The following is a 24151-nucleotide window of genomic DNA, read 5'->3' as shown; positions in this document are numbered from 1 at the left end:
CACAGTATCCTCCAGTGGACTGGTGGGTGTATTACACGCTTTTGCATGAGACTGGGTTACAGCATCAAGTGACAGTCGAAAAGCCTAAAACGTGCAGATATGACATGCTAAAAGATGACATGTTATTTATATACCATCCCCTGAGAGAAAATGAGAACAATGTCCAGAAAGTCAGGATGTAAACGGGTCCAACCTCTGGGTCAGATTGTTTTGTTATGTGACTCAGATTGAAAGTATAACTAAAATATGAAATTACTTTCAAATTGTCTCACTTTTTCGTGTCCTAATGTTCGCAGTCACCATGAGTGTCCTACCGTGCAGTTTCCTCTTCCTCCTCCTCCTCTGCCTTCCCTTCCTCACCGAGGCCAAGCGCCTGCCTGGTCAGGGGAAACCAGACAAACCCCGCCAGCCTCCGCCGTCATCTGAACCGGCCAAGAGACCGAGAAACCGCTCAGTGCACGGCTCTGGAGAGCTGACCACCAAGGAGGGCCATCGCTGCACATGGCAGACCTCTGGTGAAGGCCTGGTGAGCCTGCTGGTGAACTGCAGCACTGAAACACTGGGACACCAGCAGAGGTGAGGGAATATTTATGATTTAGATATAACAGTCATTGCTATAAAACTCAAACATGTCTCGTGCTCTCGTGGTTCACGTGCTGTGCATGGTTAGCTTCAGGTTAAAAAACACCAGAAGATCAGGGGAAGATTGTGTTTTTGGTTAAGAGTTATATTCAATGTTTGTTTTTGTCGATATCCATCCACCATCTCAATATATTTTTTCTATCCACCTCTTAACTTTTTCTACACATTTAATACCCATCAATTGACTGTTTCCTTCATATAAAGATGACATGATGTTGTGGTAAATTATGAAAGTTAAAAACCACTTGTCACAAAGTCTTGGGTGCTTTGTGTCATCTAGAAACCTAACAAGGAATTTTTTCCGTTAGAAAAAACGTCAACTTATTTATTATCATTACTTTTCTTTAATTGCCAATTAACTGCAAAATGTCTGGTCTCATGTTGCAGTGTTTTGAAGCTCTCCTTGAAGATTTACATTAGGACAAGTCAGATAAACAGAAGTGACATAAAAAGGGAATATATTGTAAGATAAGGTCTTATCCTTACATGTATTTTGGCTAATTTCAACCTTTATGACATTAATTTTTTGTCTCCCAATTTGGGGTGATTTGTCCAATTCCTAGTCTGTCGTGACTTACACTTTCCCTTGTGAAACAACTTCATTGTTCTTGTTCTTGTCTCTGCTCCTCCTGCAGGTATTGGTGTCGTTATGCTGGTAAACCAGACCTTTGCCAGGCCTACAGGGTGAAGTCCAGCCAGTACTGGAAGCAGCTGGTGGGGAAGCTGAAGAAGAGGCAGAACGCCTGCGAGGGGGAGAAAGTCCTGAAGGCCAAAACCTGCAAGAAGTCTCCTCTTGAGGCTCATATGAAGCTCGCCCAGCACAGTGGAGAGGAGGAGAGGAAAGGAGGGAAGGAAGGAGGGAAGAAGAAAGGACAGCCAGCCAGTAAGAGCACAGACGGAGGGAAGGCAGAGAGGAGGAAGAAGAAAGAGGAGGAGGAAGAAGAGAAGAAGAAGAGTGAGGAGAGAACTGAGTCTGAAGAGGAAGGCGTGGTGAACGACATGGAGCCGATGCAGAGTTACTGCAGCGAGGGATGGCACTCTGTCTGCTCGTTCTTTGTCAAGTTTTTTGAGGGTTGATGAAGGAAATGCAGAGCTCATTTTTGATACGTGATGGTACAAGTTCACAAACCTAAATTAAGATTTTTTTTAGCTTAGTTTAAAAGATTTGGGATTTTATCAACTTTGAGCTACAGAAATATAAAATCTCAAATAATTAATTATAATCGAAGATTTGGAGTGAAGGTTCAGCCACTTTGGCTTGGATTTGGACATAAAACAAAACACTGTTAATATGAGTTTTTTGTAAATTATTAACTTTATACAAATGGGACTCCTTCGTATCTAATTTGCAATGTTACAGGGGAGCAACAATTAAAAACTGGCAATCTGTTTCTTCTTTGTGTTACTTGAGCATATTTAGCTTTATGTCATATAAAGTTTGTTGTAGTTTATTTTGCTCTCTAGAAACGTTAAATCAGATGAAAATGAAGTTGAGCTGTATGAACTGTGTAATGTTGGAGCTGACTAACAATTAAAAATGATGGACAACAATCAATGATCATCGCTCATGATGATGATAGTGATAAATAGGTGAATAGATGTGTATGTGATTTGTAACTAACGTTTTCTATAAACCTTGTTTAACAGCTTTGTAAAAGCAATCTGGTAACTGTTTGATGTGATTTGTGGCAGTTAGATCTATGTGGCATTTTTTATATTTTTTAAAGAAATTTTAACAGTTTTGTGAATTCTGCAATAAAAACAAAATGCTTAAAACTTTTTGCAGTTCTAGCATATAACTTAAAATGCACATTCACACATTCACCTCAGGCATGCACTTTATTACTTGGGGACATAATTGGGTAATATGAAAGGTATAGCGGTAATAACCAAATTTATGTTACACCAGAGAATATTAAGTTGTAGTTTTTATAGTTAGATTCTGAAAAGGCAAAAAGGTGAGGGTTATGACTTAGTAACATGGCAATAATCTGTTGATTTTTTCAGGGTTGTATTCTTTTAACAAAAATGGTGTTAACGAGCACAACAAAATCCAAGAAATCATCAAATGCCATTAAAAGAATCTGCCTTGTTTGTACAGGAGAAGGGACGTGGTGTTGATGTTGATCATTTGTGGCCTCGACTGTCTGATTAAGAGGAGTCAGTAGTCAATAAAACAGGTTTTTCAAAATTAAAATTCAAGTTGTTCGGCATTCAGGCATGAATAATCACAAAAAATATATTAGGCTGATGGGTTCAGTAGCCTACGAGATTAGCTGTTGACAGACAGACAGACAGACAGATGGACAGACACACACACACACACCCAAACTCATAATCCCCTTCATGCTTACACCAAGCAGAGATAATCACCTAATGACCTAATGTGTCCTCTATTCCTTTTTTCCACTTTTTGTCTCTCTTTCTGTCTCACATTGATTCATCCTCATCCATCTTTCTTGTTATCCACTTTACTGATCTGTTCACACTGATGCAGTTTTGCAGCATAGTAGTAAAGAATAGAGAAAAGGCAACAGAAACAGGAGGAAAGGGAGGAAATGAAAAATGAAAGGTCACTTACTGCAGCTGAACTTTATATCTTCCACCAATTTGTGCTGCTGTAAACAATTCTGTTGTGTTCTGTCAACTGGAAAAAAAACCCTCCCAAATATTCAGATAAAGATCAACAGCTTCCAAGTTTAAGGAAGACTTGTTTGCCACAAAATAGATCAATAAGGCATTCAGTCACCTACGGCAGTGTGAAACTCAACTTGTGTGCAGATACAGCAACAACAGCACTGTTTCATATTCTAAATATACTGCAGACACATGAAAGTCACATAGCACTTCATTTTCAGCCTCTTGAGACTGGAGCATCCTATCATAATATCAGCAGCAAAGGAGGGAAGAATGTGACCATGTTTTAGAGCTACAAAGTCTACAGAGGGAGGAGGTTAGGGTGGTCGTTTGGATCACCAAAACTCCAAACTTTTTACTCTGTGACTGACAGTTGTCCATGTCCATTCGACACACTTCTCTCTCACAAAGGGCACCTTTTGGTGTGGTTTAGGACTCCATAGCACTCCATAGGCAACCCTGTCTCTCAGAAGTTAAAGGAGATATTATGTAAAGTGCAGTTTTTAATGTCTTTTCAACATAAATGTGTCCCTTATGTGTGTCTTCAAAGACCATCCTCCCTATTTTTCTCCTGCTTGTTACGACCAGAAGCAAACCCAGGAATGCTCGACACGAGGCAAACAGATGGTAAAAAGGTGCAGTTTATTGTTATACAAGAACAGCAAAGACAAGGCACCAGGCATGATCAAAAATACTTACTATAAATACTACCTGGCTAGACTCAAAAACTCTCAACAAGGTATTAACACTGACTTAAATTGCTGGAACGCTCTACAAACAGACACAAGACAATCTGGCACTGGAGAGAAAACGCAGACAATATATACACCAGGGAAGGGAGCACAGGTGGAAACAATCGGGGCGGGCAGACAATCACAGGAGCGGGAAAATCTTTCAGCAAATGTGTCTAAAAATGTTCTGTTTAGATGTGGTATGTGACATCACACACAGGGATCTGATGAACATAACCCTCCAATCCTTCTGCAGGCCGACAGTCTGCCCGCTGATAACCTGAATCCACCTCCCTGGCTGCCATCGTTATTGTCTTGCTAATGCTGCTCTCGACGAAGGTGCGAGGAATGTGCACAAATTGTGCTGCTTTTGTTGGCTACAAAAACCCAACCGCAGTCTTCATGTTGCCTCACCATGTGAGAGAAATGTCCCCAAAGCAAAAATCTGGAAGGCGTGTGTGAGTGTGTGTGTGTATAACAGTATTTTACTGGGGACTGCTTTCTTAATGAGGGCCATTGACAGCACAAGCTCCACGATGGATCAATGCCTTAAAGGAGCTGGTACCAGGAGGATCAGACAGTACCTGTGACTTGTGAAAAGGTCTGGGAGCATCTCTGTTGATTTTTGTTGAGACACAGTGACTCATCCTGTTCCTCCTGAGCCCAATCAGTATTCCAGTCAGTGGACGGACTATTCCGTGTTAAAAATAGAACATCAACTTTGCGGATGAGTGATTCCCAAGGACAGAAGAAGAGGGAGGAATCAAGAATTCGGAGAGCCTGGACACCTCTCAGTAGTTACCATGCCAGCAACCCAAGAGGTGGAGTATGTGTTTGTGTGTGTGTGTGTGTGTGTTGTAGTGGGATCTATGGCAATTTGGCAGGATGTATAGAGTAGCCTGCTATTTGTTAAAAGGGGTCATATGACCTTGTGGGCACAAGCATGTATATGTGAGCGTGCACTTCAGAGACATGCACACATCCACCCACCCACCCACACCCACACACACACACACACACACACACACACACACACACACACACACACACAAACAAAAGAACTACAGTGTGAACCTGAAGAGCTCTTTTGTTCTGCTTGGTTAGAAGTGGTGATCATACATTTCTTCCACTTCTGCATCCATTCATCAATCCATACCTTCATTCATTCAAGCGTTCATCCTAATGTAGCCCATGGAATTAGTTGCCATACAGGCCATACATTACACAATTACTCCAGGAGTTCATGTAGCTTTAATTTTACTTATGGCCACATTTGCAACTGGTCATTTTAACAGAGTGCAAACACCACTGAATCCTTTAAAGAACAGCTCATGTGCTTTTCGTTTGTTGCAGGTCTTAACACAATAATTATTGAAAAAAACCACAAAAAAAACCCCATGAAAACAAAGATAATTGTAAAGAAAGATAAGTGTATATGTAACAAACCATAAACTCACAAAAATAACCTGGAAATGTACAATGCATAACCACTAGAGACACTATATTACAAAAAGTTACACCAAAACCCCCATGGAGCTTCCTGGAGACTGCACAACTCGACACACCATCATTTATCATGCAATCAAGAACAGTGGTCTAAAAAAGTGGTCTACAGCTGGCGCCTAAAATTCCTTGACAGTCACAGACCAACATGCACTTGGTGTGTGTAGCAAATGACTGTGTGACACCTAAGTAAAAGCTATCAACAACCTCTCTGAGTTATTATCCAAATGCTGAATTTATACAAGGTTGATGTTTGACACCTGAGCTCTAAACCTTTCACTCCCTGCAAGGACGAATACAGAGATGGGCTAATTTTAAGTTACCATCATACCAAATTAAGGACTTACAGCTGTCAGGTGGATGGCAGAACATCAACGGGCGTGGCAAAGAGACAGTGTTGGCTCTTAAATCTTAGCGCCTGCTACAAAAGAATATTCAGATAGGTCCCAAATGACAAGAAACATGAACATTGAGTGTCTGACTAAGAGGTGCTGTTGCACCATACTCCCCCAGCACAGCTTCAGTGCTCCTTCACAGTGATCCTTTACAATGCAGAGAGCCAGGGACTGCAACAGCTGTAGAGAGGCGGATCCTGCCCCTACTGATGGGCCCCATGGGACATTATTTTGAAATAATACATATAGTAGTTGTGCTGCCACTAAGGCATTTGTTTCATTTTTTTCATGGAGTGTGTCTTTTGAACCATTCATTTGCTAAGTAAAAGAATATGTTAAATGCTAAAAGGTCCCTTCCTGTCAGGTAACTTCCTGTTTACCTTCCTGGTTCTTCAGAAAGCAAGGCAGACATGTTGAACATGCTCTGAATGTAATCCACTGGAACTGCTAAAATTCATCATAGAGGTAATGTCGTAAGTTCATATATTTAATGTTAAGGATGTTAAGAATATAAATAATGATACTTTGTTAAAAAAGATATTTTAAAAAGATTTATTTACAAGCAAAAAAGCATGCTAGTAGCCAGCGTGACTATTACCCAAAGTGCATACAGTGATGTAATTTCATGTTTGAAGTCACTTACAATGTGATATTAAGTTAAAAACACAGATGCTGAATATTTTGTATTGTCGTTTTCACAGTTTTCACCGGCATGTTAATGAGGAAGTGTGACAGTAAATGGTCAACCTCACTACGGCTCTGTCTTCATTAGCTCCGGTTTAACTTGGTGTTTAGTCAGAGTTTCAACACACTGCACGAGAACACTACAGTAGTCAATGGCAAGAGACAAATAAATATTTGATCCTGTTTGAATTTCAGCATGAATTATACATATTGTACTTATTAATCAAAAAGATAATTTTGCAAGTCAAGTAAGCCGCAGTTTGTCGTAAAGATGGTGAAGTTTAGGTAGTTTTGTGTGAAACCACCCAGTGACATACAACCTCTCGTCTTGGACATACGTCACCTGCTAGCTAGCTAGATAACTCAGCGGCGCTCCATGCACTAATATAACGTTATCCTACCTGATGTGTTTAATTCAGCGACTCCTGGTCCTTTTATTAGCCGGGAAGCTAAAGAACGTGTAGAACCCTCTACCTGCTGCTGTGACTGCATCCTGATACCAAACACATACACACACACACGTCGCAGCTTTAGTGGCTCTGGGTAGCTTGCTGCCACTTATGCAATGTTTGGGTGTGTGCAGTCTATCAATTACGTATTTTCAGTCTTACACTTTCCACAAACTGCGATTGTCATGACTAACAAAATCATCTCTTTTGCTCTTCTATAGCATAAGATTTACATCATCTGCATAGCAATCAAACCATTTAGTGAGTCCATGTGCCCTGTATGGAGCCATCTGAGCTTCTTTTGTTCTCCACTCATGCATTCAGGTTCTTTATTTAATTTGTCACCCATGTGTGTGTAGTAGCAAGTCATGTTGAAGTGTACCACACTCAGTTTGTCTCTCTGAACCATTTCACTGGGTTTTCTTTGCTCTTGGCTCACTCTCCTCTTTCCACACCAGTATTTATGATGTAGTTTAGACTGTCTGCTGGACTACCACAGTACATGCTAGTGTATTAGACAGAGAAAATCCAAAGGTCACTCATAAGAGCAAAACAGGTGGAAAGTGATCAGGTGAATTGCCTGTTGTTATTACAGGCTTTTCACATCCCGGGTCCTGATACCCACATCATAATCACCTCTCCCACTTCACATCTCCACGGTGGCCTGATTCTTCTTGTACAACAAACACACATGCATAGACACACACACACGCAGCAGGGGCAGCATGGGCTAGATTCTCTATAGATTCGGACACTAAAGACCCCCCATGTTGGACGCTGGCTGTCTGCCTGTGAGGACTCAGGCACAGCGAGGGTCTGGCAGCTCTCAGCTCAGCTTTTATTCCTCAGCTTTTCTCTACCATCTTCATTTTTCCTCTCTTTAGTCATTGTGGACACCAAGCAATCTGCCAAGCAAATCCAAGGTTCCACCGAGCCGCAGATGAAGTCACCAAAAAAAAGTTGGGAAAAAGCCCTTGAGAATCTTAAAGACACAAATTTGTTGTCTAGCAGTCAAAAATAGTATTTCCACAGTTGTACAACAGCTTTGTGTCTTTTGGTTGGACTCCATTTTTAAAACTTCAGATAGGATTTGAACCACAGCCTCTGCCACCAAACGTTCCACCAGCAGAATAATCTTTTTGAGCTTATCAGCTTTCACAAAGACAATATTTACACATAAAGTTTGAATGAGAACACCAGCTGATCAGAAGCTTCATTGCAATTGTCAAGATAAACAAGTCTCAATCTTGACTTTATTCGCATTGTTTTAGTCTGCATGTGACTATTTTAACAGTCCTTCAACTTTAGCACAAACAATCTGGAATTTGTCATCTCTTTAAAAACCACTCCATGTGTGAGTGTTTTCTGATCCGAGGACAGTTTCTGCACCAGCACCAAAAACTGCAACATATGGGAGTTTATGAATATAACTTTTATGGACATTTGCTTATCTGTCATGTTTATGGTTTAAGGTTTATGGTTTAAGATTTGGACAAAAAGTAGTTGGTTAAAGTTAGGAACAGATTGTGTCCATCGTAAAAGGTAACACTGAAGAAACGAGCAAGAGTGGTTAGATTTTCCACCCCCTTCCTCCCTCCAAAGCTGCTGGCTTCAGGATAGTGATGAGAAGACCGGCCTCGGTCCCTGCCATGGCTCGATGTCTCCTTTGTTTTGTACACAACCGCTTCTCTTCGTTTCACTGTTACTGTTAGGCATACTGGTAAATGCCACAATCATGTAAACACAAACAAACTAGCCATCATGCTAACAGGTTAGCTCGCTAAACAAGAGTCTGTCATGGTACCATTGCGTCCCTCTCGTTCTTTGGCTCAGTGTGGATGTGCTTTGTGCTGGATAACTGCAGTACAAATTTTGCTGCACTTTCTTAGCCATCTCGGTGCAACTAGCTGGCTAACTTTAGCAATAAGTCTGCTTAGCCTTGTAGAAGACTCCACTCATACGCAGATAGACAGGTATGTAGGTACACAGGTAGGTCGTCTCAAATTGGAAATGCTCATTATACGAGAGATCCACAGACACCAAATTTTTTCTTTTGTTTTTGTCAAACCACTTGACTTACAGAGTGCTGTTGCACTGTTATGAGAATTTCAACAAAAAAGTTCCTAGAATAAGTTGCATACCCTGCCTTTAAAGACATACTAAATTGAAGATTGTATTCTCTTATAAGTACCTCTAAAATGGGCAAAATTAAAAGTTTAAAGTCATCCAATAGGATGAGACTTTCAAGTGTTAAAGGCCTTTGTGATGCCATTCATGGTCTGTCTGTGTGTCTGTGTGTCGCCCATAAGAGGACCAACATCTACAGCCTTTCTTCTGCAGCTAAACACAACAGCAGCTGGCATCACAGATCTTCTCTCTCTTCAACATGTTTTCATCTATGAAATCTACTGCTGCATTCCATTGTGAATGGAAAGACTAATCGTTGCACCCTCCTTGGCTCATACTTGTCATATTTCAACCTTGGTTTAAATGTTCACACAGCTGCATCAGTTTGGATCCTGAGTTCAGCAGCTTTCTGCTGCTCTCTGCTGGTAAATGTTCATGATTACAAAATGTCAGTCCAATTCAGTACATCTACAACAAAGCCGTGATATCTACCAGATATGAATGAAGGAAATTCTTACTGTGGTAAGATACAGAATTGACATGTAACTTAAATAACAGAGATTTGAGCATCTTTATATATGTTGATGAAAACTTAGAATCTAGTATGACGAAATGCTAAACATACACAACAAATACACAGTCCAAATGTCATGATTCTGAGTTGATTTTCTTTTTTCAATGTGCATTTTTCACAACAACAGACACGACTACCCAAGATTATCTACGTAATATTGCCAAAATCAGGCCCATCATATCCACTGATGATGCAGAAAAATTGGTCCATGCATTTGTCACTTCTAGGTTGGACTATTGTAACTCTTTATTATCAGGCTGCCCCAATAAGTCGTTAAAGACTCTCCAGCTGGTCCAGAACGCTGCTGCTCGTGTTCTGATGAGAACTAAGAGAAGAGATCATATTTCTCCTGTACTGGCTTCTCTTCATTGGCTTCCAGTAAAATCTAGAATAGAGTTTAAAATCCTTCTCCTCACCTACAAGGCTCTTAAGGGTCAGGCCCCATCATATCTTAAAGAGCTTATAGTACCGTACTACCCCACTAGAGCACTGCGCTCCCAGAATGCAGGTCTACTGGTGGTTCCCAAAGTCTCCAAAAGTAGTTCAGGAGGCAGAGCCTTCAGCTATCAGGCTCCTCTCCTGTGGAACCTCCTTCCAGTTTGGGTTCGGGGGGCAGACACCCTCTCTACATTTAAGAGTAGACTAAAAACCTTCCTTTTTGACAAAGCATATATTTAAGGGCTGGATCAGGCCTTAGACCAGCCCCTAGTTATGCTGCTATAGGCTCAGACTGCCGGGGGACTCCTATGGTGCACTGAGCTCCTCTATTCTCTATCCTCCTGTTCCTCTCCATCGTTATGTCTCATGTCAGCCAAATGTCTGCCTCTAACTTGCTATCTTCCCCGGAGCGTTTCTGTACTTTCTCATCTCTCAGGTTCCTGTGGATCCTGCGGATCCTGGTCCTGGCCCTGCTGATGTGGTTCTCTGGTTCCTGTGGGTCCTGGTCCCGGTCGCGCTGATGTGGTTCTCTGGTTCCTGTGGATCCTGGTCCTGGTCCTGCTGATGTGGTTCCCTGGTTCCTATGGATCCTGGTCCTGGCCCCGCTGATGTGGTTCTCCACCAGCCAATGGATGTGCGTCTGTCCAAGGCTACAGCCTGTCCGTCCTTGGGAGCTGGATCTCTCCTTCACTGTGGTGCTCCCGGAGGTTTCTCTTTTCCCACTGGGTTTTTTGAGTTTTTCCTTCCCGAAGAAGGAGGGTCATAAAGGGCAGGTGATGCCTCGGACTGATCCACCGGACTGATCCATTGGCCTCATCGACTGCTGGACTCTTTATTAGATTGTTTGTTCGCTTACACTTGTTTATTTCAGTGAACTTTGTAAAGCACTATGAGACACTCTGTTGTGATATTGGGCTATACAAATAAAATTGAATTGAATTGAATTGAATTACACCACCAGAGGTCACCATTAAATTAGCGAAGTAAAAACACTACATAATGTGTGTGTGTGTGAGTGAGACTTGAGACAACAACTAATGGAGATACAGTGAGGTGTGTGCAATAAAAAGACTTGGAATGGAAAACTGTTTGTGTGGTCAACAAGGGAGGAACTGAGGTGAGCAGCCACACTCTTACTTTCCTCAAAAGACAGAAGTTTTATTTTAGAATTGTATTTTAAAAAGTGAGTTTAGTTGTTTCCCCTGTCATTTCATCACCTGTGACTGTCCACCTGATAGCCGCGAGTGAGTTAAAAAAAAAGTTGGTCTTTCACACAGTTGCTGCCTTTCCTCATCCAAAGGCTGAAACATGGAGCAGGTGACTTATCCTGGCCTCATTCTCATCACCACCTGTGTGATAATGACAAGTACGGCTACTCATTTACTTTAAAGCTCACACATCACTCCCATCCCCCCCAAGTGGTCTGCCTATAGGAAGTACTAAGAGGAATCATACTATAGTATACACTATATACGTGAATGTGTTGAAGTGCTGTCATAAATACCCTTGTATGTCCTGTTTGCAATAAAGAAAGTTATAATCATCATGAAAATTATTCAAACATCTGACCCATGCTATAAAACGCCAAGGGGGCCAAAGTTTAAGACAACTCACGAGAAAACAACTGGAGTGGCCACAGAGAAAGAAAAAATACACACTATGTTTGAACACTCAAAATGCTAGACTGTATTTTGCGGAGAACTGGTCTCTGTTGTGTTGGATCTCTGTACATAAACTCATCTCATGCAAGAGTTAATCAAAACATGGCCACAGACTGTATCTCGTACGCCTGAATTGATCAAGACATGGGAACGTATTGCATTGCATGGGAACATAATGGAATTTCGAGTGCTCGCTGGAGTAAAACTTGGTATATTTACTTTTTGTATTGCAGAATCTAATTCTTCAAAGAACATTTTCCTTTAGTCCTGAATGTTTTGAGTCTGGTCTCTGTGTGCACTTCTACAAGAAAACAAAAACTAACAAACAAACAAAGAAAAATTTGCATTGTATGCCTGCAAGGACAAAAACTACCTCAGCGGAAAATCATTTTACATTCCTTTTCTTGATGACAACCTTAATGTGGAGAGTCATGCTGTAACCGGTCATGCTGGTCATGAGTCTCAACTGCCACACACATTGTTTCCGGGTCTGGCACGAACCCAATATCATTCTGGTAGAGTGGGAAAAAAACCCCTCTGGTATGCTTGTATTTTTTAAACCAATCACAGTCTTATTGGGTGACGCTAAGCCGCACGGCAACAGCAATCTTCCAAAATTATGTCTGCGGGAAACTTGTTTTGGTTAACATTTACACACTGCATCGTTGCTGCATCCCTATGAAAAGGAAAATGCCACATAAAAGACATGCTGTTATTATCATATTACTTTTAATGATAAAAAAAGACATCAGAACTTGATTGGAGAAAGTGCTGATCTGTTCCACTTCAGCCAAGATTCTGTGATATCGGTTAATAATATTATCAAGTTCTGCTTGTGTGTTTCTTAATCAGTAAAAGTTAAAAATGGGGAAGGGGAATTCTGACTAATTCTGACTACCGCACACCAGGAAACAAAGTCACTGGACGGATGATACAACTTTTCTTAGATTACTATTAGTGACGCAAAACTATGTTTTTCTCCTGAAGGCGGCCTCAGACAGTCATGTTCGTACATTTAAGATTCGTTGAGGAGCTGCTTTATCAGTCTTAGCTCAGTGAATTCAGTTTACTCAGTGCTACTGTCACTATGCTAACATGTCTTCCTAATATTCAAGATGACAACAATAATAGTAATTTGGCAGAATCTATAGGCAAGGGTTCTGGTTTCTATTTGTAATCTGACTCTTATTGACCAATCATGCTTGAGCAGTAAGTGCAGAGATCAACAGGGACGGAATGCATCAGTTGAAATGCTCTCCTGTACCCCATCTGCTATCGCCTTCATTAGCTGTTAAAAAATATATCTGCATTCATATCCAGATAAAAATGATAGAGATTAGCTGAAATGTTGTCCGGCCCAGATATCCGTTATCTGGATATCTCCTGGTCTCACTGGCTCCCAGAAACATTGGCCCCTGACCCCAGAGGCTAAATTGTTGTCAGACAATAGACAGTGGGTTCCAAAATTGGATGCTAACATGCTGATGTGGCGCTTAACATTTAGTATTTGAGTAGCCAACATGCAGTACTCTATTGAATTAGAGAGTGGTCTTTGTTAGTTTACACTTTTGATCTGTCTATTTTTATATGCTGCTTCACTGTGATTGGACAACAGTGTTAACGAGACCGCTCCAAAACAATGCAGCAGAGGAAAGACAAAGAGCATGTGGTGCTTTCAAGAGGTTTAAATTTATTTTGATATAAAAAGGAAATCCCTCCTCACACTCCTGTCTGTTAGCATGTGTGTAGAAAGTCTTGTTAACCTTGTGCTGTCCTCCTGTGTTGGGCTGAAGTGACCGCTGGACTGTTTCCTGCAGTGCAAGCTGCACATGCTGCTGTCTGTATGTTAACACAAGCTGCAGCATCATTCAAAACATCACTGAGATTACCGTAAGGCCACGAACGCCGGGCTATTTCAAGACCAGCTGAGCCTGAAGTGGCACACTGCGTGTGTGTGTGTGTGTCAGAGTGTGTCCATGTTAATGTGGCTCACATAAGGACAAGAGTGTGTCTAAAAATGTTCCAACATACACTGTGAGCCTTTGTATAAATGGACAATAAATGATACTGCGTACGTGTCACATGTCATGTGTGTCATACACGTGTGTGTATGTGTGTGTGTGTGTGTGTGTGTGTGTGTGTGTGTGTGTGTGTGTGGAGGGCTGACCTCATTTCCCCACAATGCTCGGATGTGTCAGCCTGCAGGGTTAAAGAAGGACACACACCTCAGCATGCCGAAGCTGCATGATTACTTTTTTGACTTTTAACTTTATTTAAAATGTTAACAGTGACACAGAAAAGCAACCAAGCTATTTTTAAAAAAAGTCAATGAACCCCGTCTTGGACTCTTGGACGTAGGAATTAAAGTGATGTGTGCTGAGTGAATAATAAAAACAGTTGGAGAGTCACTGGCTTATTTCTATGTGTACGGCTTTACGTAAGTCAGGTTTACATCCACATGGACCACAAATTTGAACCCAATTTCACATCAAGAAAACATGAATTAATGCGTCCTACCATCCTTTACTTTTTATGTGAGTAATCTGGGATGTGGAAAACATGATGAAAAAAAAAACATTTTTATTTGTCTTGTATAAATCTAAGGAGTGTGAGCATCTCCTCACTGCTCAAGTTAGATTTAATATTCCACCTGCCACCATTTCTCTTCTGTTCAGTGGAGTGGAGTCTTGATGATTTATTCCACTCTGCTTCCACTGCATTTTGTCACGTTTTGTTTTCAGTTGATACATGAAGCTTCCCACCTCAGCCAAGTGTGAAATCTTTTATTTTCCCTTATTTGGACTGTTGAATGTTCCAGTGTTTCCACTCTTTTTTTGCACACATTGAAAATGGGCATAAAATCATGTGGATGGAAATGCACTTACAGATACCTGTGCAGTAAGTGTAGGTGTTTTGATGTGCATGACTTTAACATTAGATCTCTGAAATATGTTTTAAATTCACATAGTTGAACAACTGATCATTCTAAATGAATACATCCTGGTTTCTCCCTCACTAATTTTAATTTAAATTAATGTCAATTCGATTACTGGCCATAATCTTCAACATCTTCTTAAAATCTTATGAAAATTTGAAATAGAGCTTAAATGCACAGACCTTTCTAACAAGCAGTTAAGGGTTGACTTTTTATTTTTCTATGAGTCATGTTTCTTGAAGCCTGTGGTTATTAACTCAGTCAGCAACAGTTAGAAAGCTGCTTTCTCGGTAAGATGTGTGGTTGTGCTGGATAATCTTATGATGCGGGAGCACACAATTATGATAACTTGATCCAGAATTGACATCATGGAGAAAGAAGCTGTGTGTGAGGAGTGCAGTGAAACAGGTGAGAAAATTTAGCAATATATTTTCTGCTGAACTGGTTAACGACTCCGAACACCAGCACAGGTGTTTTCAGTTATTCTGGCCGACTGGAGCTTTTCAGGACTGACGCTTCCTTCTGACTCCTCCATGACTGTTGATTAACTGGAAGAGACAGATTACACCTTGAGGATTTGTTTGACTAAATGAGGTTTGATGGCTTCGGAAATTCTCTGAACAACAACATCACAGGTGACTTCATGTTTGCTTTTGATGTTTAATGATCTCGTGTCCACCAAGAGAGTCAACTGATTCAGAGACATGACTTTTCCAACTTTTCTTTTCAAAACCAATATCTAACATAAATAAACAAAACAGAATATCTGCTTGGGGAATATCAAACTCCTCTGTAGTCCTTGTTAAAGCAAGTGTGTTTTCATGTTCCCCAGATTGACTCTTTGTCTGACCGTGCTACTTGTGAGCACACGTAGAAGAAAGGGTTTAATTCCATCACACTGTCGTCAGCGAGTTTATCAAAAATGCAAAATCAGGCATCGGATTCATAATATGAAACAACAACATCCTGCAGCCTGCAACAAGCCAATTATAGAGAGACTAGAATCACAAACACCTGAGACGAGTATAACAGCAATAGTGAGAGAAACTTCATCCTATATGAGAAACAATACATTTTAAAAAAGCCATAGAATACAAGAGAAAAATGAAAGAGGAGAAATCAGTCAGTTTCATCAACAAGAGGAGTTCAGCAGTAGGGAAGAGAAGGAGGATCAGAGGATACAATTTTCACATATTTCAATTTAAAAAAAAGATTTAATGTTTGAGGAAGAGGTGGAGAAGAATGCAGATGTTTGGAAAACGAAAACTCCGGTCAGACTGGAGATGTCCACTACAGTTACACTCAGTATTAAGTTCAGCTGAGGCAGGAGCTGCAGATGCTGAAGTTGGCTAATTGCTGCACCAGTACCGCCAGAAGCATAAGAATAAACAAACGTGTTGCGCAGTGTCATGGGGGTGTGTCCGGGGTTATGTTAGGTTGGCTTGCAACCCAGATTCTCTCTGCAGTCAACTGAATGTGAGGAACTGAATGGACATTTATAGCTCATAAAGTATCAGCAAAAAAAAAACCTCAAGCACAAAGGGTGCATGCAGGATCATGTTTACCTGTAGGATTGCTGTAGACGTGCCTAAACCTCTGTCTCACCAACCTAAACACAATACTAAGACGATGAGAGGTTTGAGTTACGGCTGCTAATATTTACTTGTGGGACCTCATTCAGGCTGCAGTTTGCTGATAAGCACTACAAACATTAAATGGACCATGGGTCTAATATCTGAAAGTCCAAAGTTGAATAATGCTCCGTAAAATGAATCAAAACGGTCCTACAAGGCAAGAATTGATCGTTTCTAGTCCTGATAGAAATAATAATTGCATATCCTTCAGTGGGAATTGATTTCTGGGTGCTGTGAAAATCCAGATGCTTAGCATGCAAACACTGCAGACCCCAACTGCAAAATAAATAAATAAGACTAACTTTTAAAAATCTCAATTATGCTGTGCAGTACAAACTGCAATGCATCAGTATAGACAATTCATGTAAATGGTACATAAACAAAAACCCAGGACAAAAACTAGTGGGTAACTGTAGAGTCAGCAGCAACCCTGAAAACAACCAGTAACCTTGAAAATTCTCCTAACAGATAATTAATAATTATAATAATAATAATGATTAACAGATAATTCTAAAAAGTTTTAAGTAAGGTAGCAGTTTTCCTGAAAAGTCATCCGTAACCCTGAAAAGCTGCGAGTATGTTTCAAAAGTCAGATTTTGCTACCTTGACAATCAAGGGTTGGAATCGCCTACCAATCTTGACAGATAGTATAACTGTTGAAATATAGACAAAGATAAAAAAAACTTTGAGTTGTCTTAAACAAGTGAGATGAAAGTGGTAAGTGGAACTTTGTTACTGAATTCGGACATGCAGCAGATACCATACAGCAGCCAGCAGGGCATCCTGAGGACAGGCTCAGCCACCGGGCTCAGCACCCTCACTGTGTGTGTCAATTATAAAGCCCCCTCCCATAACAGTCCCTCCACCACTCCAACACCACCAGTGTCAAAGTAACATTCAGAGGCCCCTTCGGGGATCTCCAACTGGCTTCAATTTATAGGGTTCTACCCCTTCACAACTATTCAATGTCTAATTGTCACGTCTGACATCAAAATCTTAAAAAATAAAGCTTGTACATTCATGTTCACTTGTGTCTTTACTGATTGAACTATAATTATTCAATTCATGCAGGAACTGCTTTCTAATACTGAGCAGACTTCATTACCATCATTGTAAAGACCTGGGAAAAGTAAGATAAAATGAGATATACCTGATATTACACTCTACTCTCTGTCTTGCATAACTTCAGAGCTGTCTTCATTTTAAGAGAAATCCAAGTCATGTGACAGCTGTCAGCCAATCGCTGTGCCTGATCCTCTCCTGATCTCTCTCGTCTGCAGGCTGAGTGGTTACTACGTGAGCAGTAACCGTGCCAACTGGCAGCCTGGAAATCACATAAGAGCCTCTCTCTCTCTCTCTCTCTCTCTCTCTCTCTCTCTGTCTCTCTCGGCCTTTGCTACCAAAAGTGTCACAACCTTCCCGTCCCGTTCAGAGCAATCAGGCTTCTGTTGTAATACTGACACTTCCAAACATACTAAAAGGCAGAAAATGTAATGCCATGTTTGCACAGGAATGGTCTTTCCTGCAGTCAATGACCAGATTAGATTATTCCCAAGGAAAAAAAGTGTGACACAACTTTTTCATGATCCAAAACACACATGTTGTATTTTTTGGGTCACTATTGTACACATTGATCTTACTGCCTCTGGTTTACCGTCCCTGTTTTATCTTGTGAATTTCTGGTTTAGCAATATGTACACAAGGTTTGCCTGCAAAGGTCACTGAATTTGAATTGCAGGAGAGAGAAAGAGAGATCAAATAAAATATGAATAACTCCAACAGAGAACACAAAAATGAACCTACGTTTATCTTATTCTGACTGGCTTTAACATATTCACTGTTAACTGTAGATTTGTTATTGTGATAAACATTGATGATTAATAATATAAATAATAATATAAATATTGATGATTAATTATAGCCTGTTGATTATTTACCTGCCTTAGGATTGTGGTGAAACACTTACTTGGTTAATTAGTTGATTAATTAACAAATTAATCACTTGATTACCAACATTTTCTAAATGTATCAAGCCAAAATTCCAAAAATTGTTTCATTTCAGCTTCAATAATGATTGGGCATTTTTTTCTGCCATTTTATCTAAATGTATGTGTTTTGGCTGGATGTATTGCAGAATGACAATCAGCAGTTGTTTGCTGGTTTTAGATTAGTTCTCTTTTTGTAAATTGAGACACACTGTTTCTGATAAACAGCCTCAGCCACAAACCTGCAACAAACTGTGGGGTAACATCTCCTTGGAGTGACATGTAATTGCTGTGATGTTGTCACTCCAGTGCTCTTCCCATGTATTGTCACTTTCCCCTTTCACAATACATTTGATTCAACCTCTGTCTCATGAGGTCACCCAAACCTTCAAGATTCAAGATTCAAGATTCAAGATTCAAGATGCACCTTTATTTATCCCCCAAAGGGGAAATTCACAAAAGGAAAATAAAGTTAAAAAAAAAAAAAAAAATCACAGCTGTGGATCCACTCTGAACTAAGTTTGTTTAACCTTAGTTTTACTTTGTTTAACATTTGTTTTACTAATCTTAGACTTGTAACCCTGGCACGATCACATGATCACTACATGACAGAGCTCAAAGAACGTGAACACTCACTATGTGCATTACCATCAAAATCAACCACTGATGCACATGTCCACCAAATGTTAGCCAAAAATCAAACATTCATTTCTTCACAAACCTCACAAACATTTATGTTTTCACCCACATTTTGGGTGAAAACTTAAATGTTGTAGCTATAATATGTCCCCTTATAAACCATAATATTTACTTTGTTGTCTTATATGAACACGTTACCAGTGTTTTTAAATGTTTTATTGTTTGGTGAAAAATACTATGAAAGGCAATGAATGATTGTTGAATTTATTTGGTTGTAAATGCTGCTATATAAACAAATATTTTTATGATGTAATCCTGAGGCCATGTTGATATTGATTGAATCCTTGGACAGCCAGACCGTCTGTTGTCTTTATGACCATGTGAAAGTGGCGTGTTTGGTATTTTGGGTCTAAAGTCTCCCTGCAGATTCCTGCTGTCTGACCTAAAGGTTTGCAAAGGTCAGACAGCAGCCTGCATCTCCCTATAATTCAAAGAACACCAATCAATAAATCAAGACCCAATTCAATCAATTAATCATTCAATTATGGTTCAGATTTGCAAAAGAAAAACTGGTTGGGTAAATCAGGGGAGCTAATGAGGGGCTGCAGATACAGGTAACTGAGATGAGACTGAATACAGATCGACCAGATGTCTGACCAACCTGTGAATACATTTTATTAGACTTATAGCAAGAGCACACAGCTCTGAGTACAACAGAGTCGGCCCTTCATGTCACACCCCTTTGCTCCACTCTTGGATTGGAGCAGCACAGCCTCTAGGGGGCACAAACAGGCCTTCAACTCTCAGCCTTGATACCAAATGATCAAAAAGTGCAGCCATGATGACCCTCAACTGAGATTTTACAGGGTGATTGAGTGAATTCTTTTCTGGTACACAAATGAAGAGTTAAGTTCAACCATTTCTGTCCAATCAGCGTCCATACTCCAAATAAAGTTGACTATTCCATTTGATGTTTTTGAGGACAATGTTTAACCCAGGCCTGAAAATCAATGAAGCAAATAAGGTTTAAAAATAGCATCTCTGTCTACATGTATGGACGTCCAGCAACAAGAGAAGCAATCAGAAACCACATTTTAGAGTGAAGGTTTTAGTCTTTGAGCATGAAAATGTGTTACTGAACATCTTTTGGTGAGGAAATATTTTGGTAAGTGTTCTCTCATATCAAACTTACTTTAGTCTGATCTGTGTTGACGTACTTCTGACACGAAGACTGGGAAAGAAAAACCTGAGGGTTCACAGAGGCAATATTAATTATTTCAATTACACTTAAAGGTGTTAAAAAGCCATCAGATAAATCACATCAGATCAACTCATCGCCCTCATTATGTAACACGGCAAAACTCATTCCAGACATGTCTCAATGTCACTGTGGTCCATTTTTCAGATTTTTAAAGGCATTTCTTCCCTTTAAGCCATCTCACTGTTGATCTTAAAAAAAAAATTTTCTCTTCTCATTGGTCCACAAGTGTGCTAATCCATCAGTATGAGCCTAAATTTCTTTTCAAAGGTGAAATATGAAACATTTTGCCAAAGTGATCAGCTACCATTATTAAGAGGTTAAGAAAACCAACATTATGGATCTGTGGAAAAGAACAGCCTGTGGCTGACAAAGCATTGCTTTTCCAAGATGGACTTTATCATGTATAAAAACTTCAATAAGCCTTTGCTGAATGAAGAGTCTGAAATATTGGGAAAATAAATAACTCTGCTTTGTTTCAAGAACATGTTTAGTCATTGTTTAAATTAGATTAGATGACCCCTTTCTTTCTACAGAGTCAGCGACTATGTTGTGGGAATCCCAGTCATGTCAGAGAAGATCCAGAGAGTTCCACAGCACTCAACAGTGAGTGATCTGAAGATCATGTCAAATACCAGCAGGGGTCTATCGTGTTTCTCAAATAGCAGCTGAGGCAACAGGCTGAAGCATCTCAACCATGAGGCCCATGCAGGCGACACTCCCCTATCAGCTGGCCAGCAGCCAGGCTAAGTTTACGCTGATTGGTTGGCGAGGAAATCCACTAACTTTTCATTGGCTGTTTGAGGAACCATATGACTGCATATGCAAATTGTCTCTATGTGGCAGTTGAAATCCCTGAGTGCTGAGCAACCTCCGGCACTGAAAGGCAGGAAGAGAGCAAGAGAGAGGAGGAAGAAAAGGGGGAGTGACGAAGGCATGCACTTTTAAGAAAAGCTGCTCTATAGATTTCAAAAGTCAAAGAGACACTTTTGAAGAGCTCTTTTTTTCTCCTGGGAACTGTTTATTTCTTCATTCATGAGTGCTGCAAGGTAAGGATTATATGCATCATAGAATGAGTTTGGTTCGGGTTTTGTAAAAGTGACGCATTTCATGTGGAAACACTGATAATGTTAAACATCTTTACTATTCACTACTTTCGTGTGCATGATTTTGATTCCAATCAGAGTTTAAATTTGTCACGCATATTTGAGCCATCATAAAACCAGAGACATGATTAGTGTGGTGGGAATGTGTCATTGTGCAGAAAGTGATGGCATCTTGCCAATTGCAGTAATGAATAATAAAGTCAGAAAAGTGACTACTTTCTTTAAAAGGTACATACTTGAAGCCACTGTTCTAATTTCTCCACCTCTGTCTCTTTGTCTTTCCACCTCCCTCATAATTTCTCTCAATTTCCTTCTCTCTCCCTCCCTCTCACGCCACCTCCCCTTTTCTCTTCCCCTCCCTCAGTGTGCTCAGGTCTTTCAGTCCATCAGCCATGCCTGGTCCAGTAATGCCGATGGACGTAGCTATGAGATTCTACATCAGCCACTCTCCACCTCCTCTCCGAGGTTTCCTCAGCTCCTATGAGGAGCTGCACAGGGCAAAGAACCGGGTAAACCAGTCGACCACCCTCAGCCACAACCAGCAGCTCTACAAACCCTTGCGGCCCTGCCTCAGTAATCAGCAGAAAGCAGTGGATGATGGCACCTGTGTGGGCTGGGACAACAACAAGGCTGGCAAGAAGAGGGTGGTGTTCGCAGACACAAAGGGCATGTCACTCACTGCTATCCACGTCTTCTCCAAGTTCGATGATGAGCCATATCAAAACAAGCGGGGGGGAACGGCGGAAGAGCTGCAGTTTGACATGACGGACCTGGACACAGCCAAAATGGATCTAAAGATCAGCTCAGTGCGCAGTCTGGCACTGGACTTCAAACAGCCCTCAGCTGACTACCTGGATTTCCGGAACCGCCTGATTCGCCACTCAGTCTGCTTGGAGAACTGCTCTCTGCAGGAGCGCTCGCTGACCGGCACTGTCAAGGTCCGGAACATCGGGTTTGAGAAGTCAGTGCAGGTCCGTGTCACCTTCGATTCGTGGACCAGCTTCACTGATGTCGAGTGCACTTTCATGAACAATGTGTACAGCTGCCAGGATAACGACACCTTTGCATTCGTCCTGGAACTGCCTGCCTACATCCCACCACAGAGCCGGATTGAGTTCTGCATCTGCTTCAAAGTCCAGGATCAGACCTTCTGGGACAATAATGATGGCAAGAACTATGTTCTCAAGCGCGTCGGCTGGAATGGAGAGGATCTGAACACTGTGACGCCCCCAACTTCTGCTGAGCAGAAGAAGTCTTCAGAGCACAAAAACGGGGGTGTGAAGCTGCTGGAGATGGAGTTTGATCAGTTCGGCAGCCCACGCATGTCAAGTGGACTCTTTCCTGGGTGGCAGAGCTGGGGTCAGATTGATAACGCCGTGCCTTATTGGTGAAAACATCAGGATGTTTGCTGAAATGGCATTGAAATAAGATAACAAACACTGACAGGGCATTCAGTATAAATACAGCTGTGGGTTTGAGCTTCGACTGGCTCTCAGTCAGAAACTAAACTGAAGCAAACAACCTCTGCTTTTTAGCAGAGGGAGTGCACAAACCAGACAGAAACCTAACTGTGTGCTCAACTGACCTGCTTTTCGCTGTAACGTGGTCATATGGCCTGAGAGACTTGATGATCTGTGGTTGGAGGAGGATGATGAATGGGGGAAATCTATCATGTTTCAGAAATTCCTCTTTTGTAAAATGTTATTGTGATTTGTCAGAGTGCCTGTCCACTAAAATACAGACTATTTGTTATATATGCACTGGTTGAGATGTCCCTCTCAATGTGATGTCTGTAAACTGAAGAAGTGGAAATGGAGCTGATTAAGTCCTTCATATTGAAGGGAAAGTACGGGGAGTGCATGGCAACAAAATGCTTCTCTACTAAAAGAAAAACAGCTGATTCATTTCGAATGAAAAATGCACACTAAACCTTTGCACCTACGGGGGACAAAGTAATTCAACATGATTCAAAATGGCCTTCATTTTTAAATTTGAGTCATGCAACCGTTTCTTTCCCTCTATGTAAATGTATTGCACGTTTGTCTGATCAAAAATGTTTGGCTGATGTAATCTTGAGGTAAGTTTGTTAAGGAACTGAGCTGCTATCAACAGAGAGACTCTGCATGTGATTGGTTGTATCCAACAGGAAAGAAGTTTGAAAATTCCAGTGGTTACGGTATGTCAAGAAAGGTATGATGTAAAGACTGAGTGTTTTTGTTTGCCTGTTTCACAAGTGCAATTCTGTGACAAGTGTACAGTGTGTGTGGCTGAAGTTGAGATTTTCCTTTATTGAAATAATCTATTTTTTCTCACTATGAAGAAAGGTCTGGGTCCCAGCATTTTGTATTTCACTTAAAGGTGTGTGTTGCCGACATGCACTGTGTCAGTCATGAATTTCCCTCTCAGAAATAAATTTCTATATTTGTGCTAAAATGTTCATGATTACTGACTCTTTTGTTAAAAATATTTTGACAGTTTTTTCACATTATGTCTTTATAATTAATACTTTTTTGTGTTGTAATGCAAAACATTTAATGATATTCAATATACACATAACAGGCTAATGATAAAAATAAAAGTCAATCCTGGTGATAGTTTAAATACTTTTTCTATAGTTTAGGATCCAACTCACATTTCTCACTTGATTTTTGTTTACTTTGAGACTTTTGCAATACTAATATGTATTTCAAAATAAGGAATTATTAAAATGACACTTATGTCATTGAATATAAACAAGCAAGTAATCCAAAGAT

At 40.6% G+C, this 24151-nt stretch overlaps 2 protein-coding genes across 2 annotated transcripts; both read left to right on the top strand.

Moving 5' to 3' along the window:
• Positions 1–301: 301 nt before the first annotated feature.
• Positions 302–1719, top strand: fgfbp3 (fibroblast growth factor binding protein 3). The gene is made up of 2 exons (XM_070841532.1): positions 302–576; positions 1278–1719. The coding sequence occupies exons 1-2, from the start codon at positions 302–304 to the stop codon at positions 1717–1719; spliced, it is 717 nt and encodes a 238-aa protein (XP_070697633.1).
• Positions 1720–21184: 19465 nt separating this feature from the next.
• On the top strand, positions 21185–23831 carry LOC139210762 (protein phosphatase 1 regulatory subunit 3C-B-like). The gene is made up of 2 exons (XM_070840909.1): positions 21185–21341; positions 21763–23831. The coding sequence occupies exons 1-2, from the start codon at positions 21328–21330 to the stop codon at positions 22787–22789; spliced, it is 1041 nt and encodes a 346-aa protein (XP_070697010.1). The 5' UTR covers positions 21185–21327; the 3' UTR covers positions 22790–23831.
• Positions 23832–24151: the final 320 nt, after the last annotated feature.

Source organism: Pempheris klunzingeri, chromosome 12 (genome assembly GCF_042242105.1).
Source record: "Pempheris klunzingeri isolate RE-2024b chromosome 12, fPemKlu1.hap1, whole genome shotgun sequence".
Classification (NCBI taxonomy): Eukaryota; Metazoa; Chordata; class Actinopteri; order Acropomatiformes; family Pempheridae; genus Pempheris; species Pempheris klunzingeri.
The sequence above is the reverse complement of the archived record's forward strand: the minus strand, read 5'-3'. Positions and strand labels throughout refer to the sequence as shown.

Coding starts and splice junctions, on each gene's coding strand:
- fgfbp3 (XM_070841532.1), top strand. CDS start 302: ATGAGTGTCCTACCGTGCAGTTTCCTCTTCCTCCTCCTCCTCTGCCTT. Junction 577..1,277: donor ACACTGGGACACCAGCAGAG/GTGAGGGAATAT, acceptor CTCCTCCTGCAG/GTATTGGTGTCGTTATGCTG.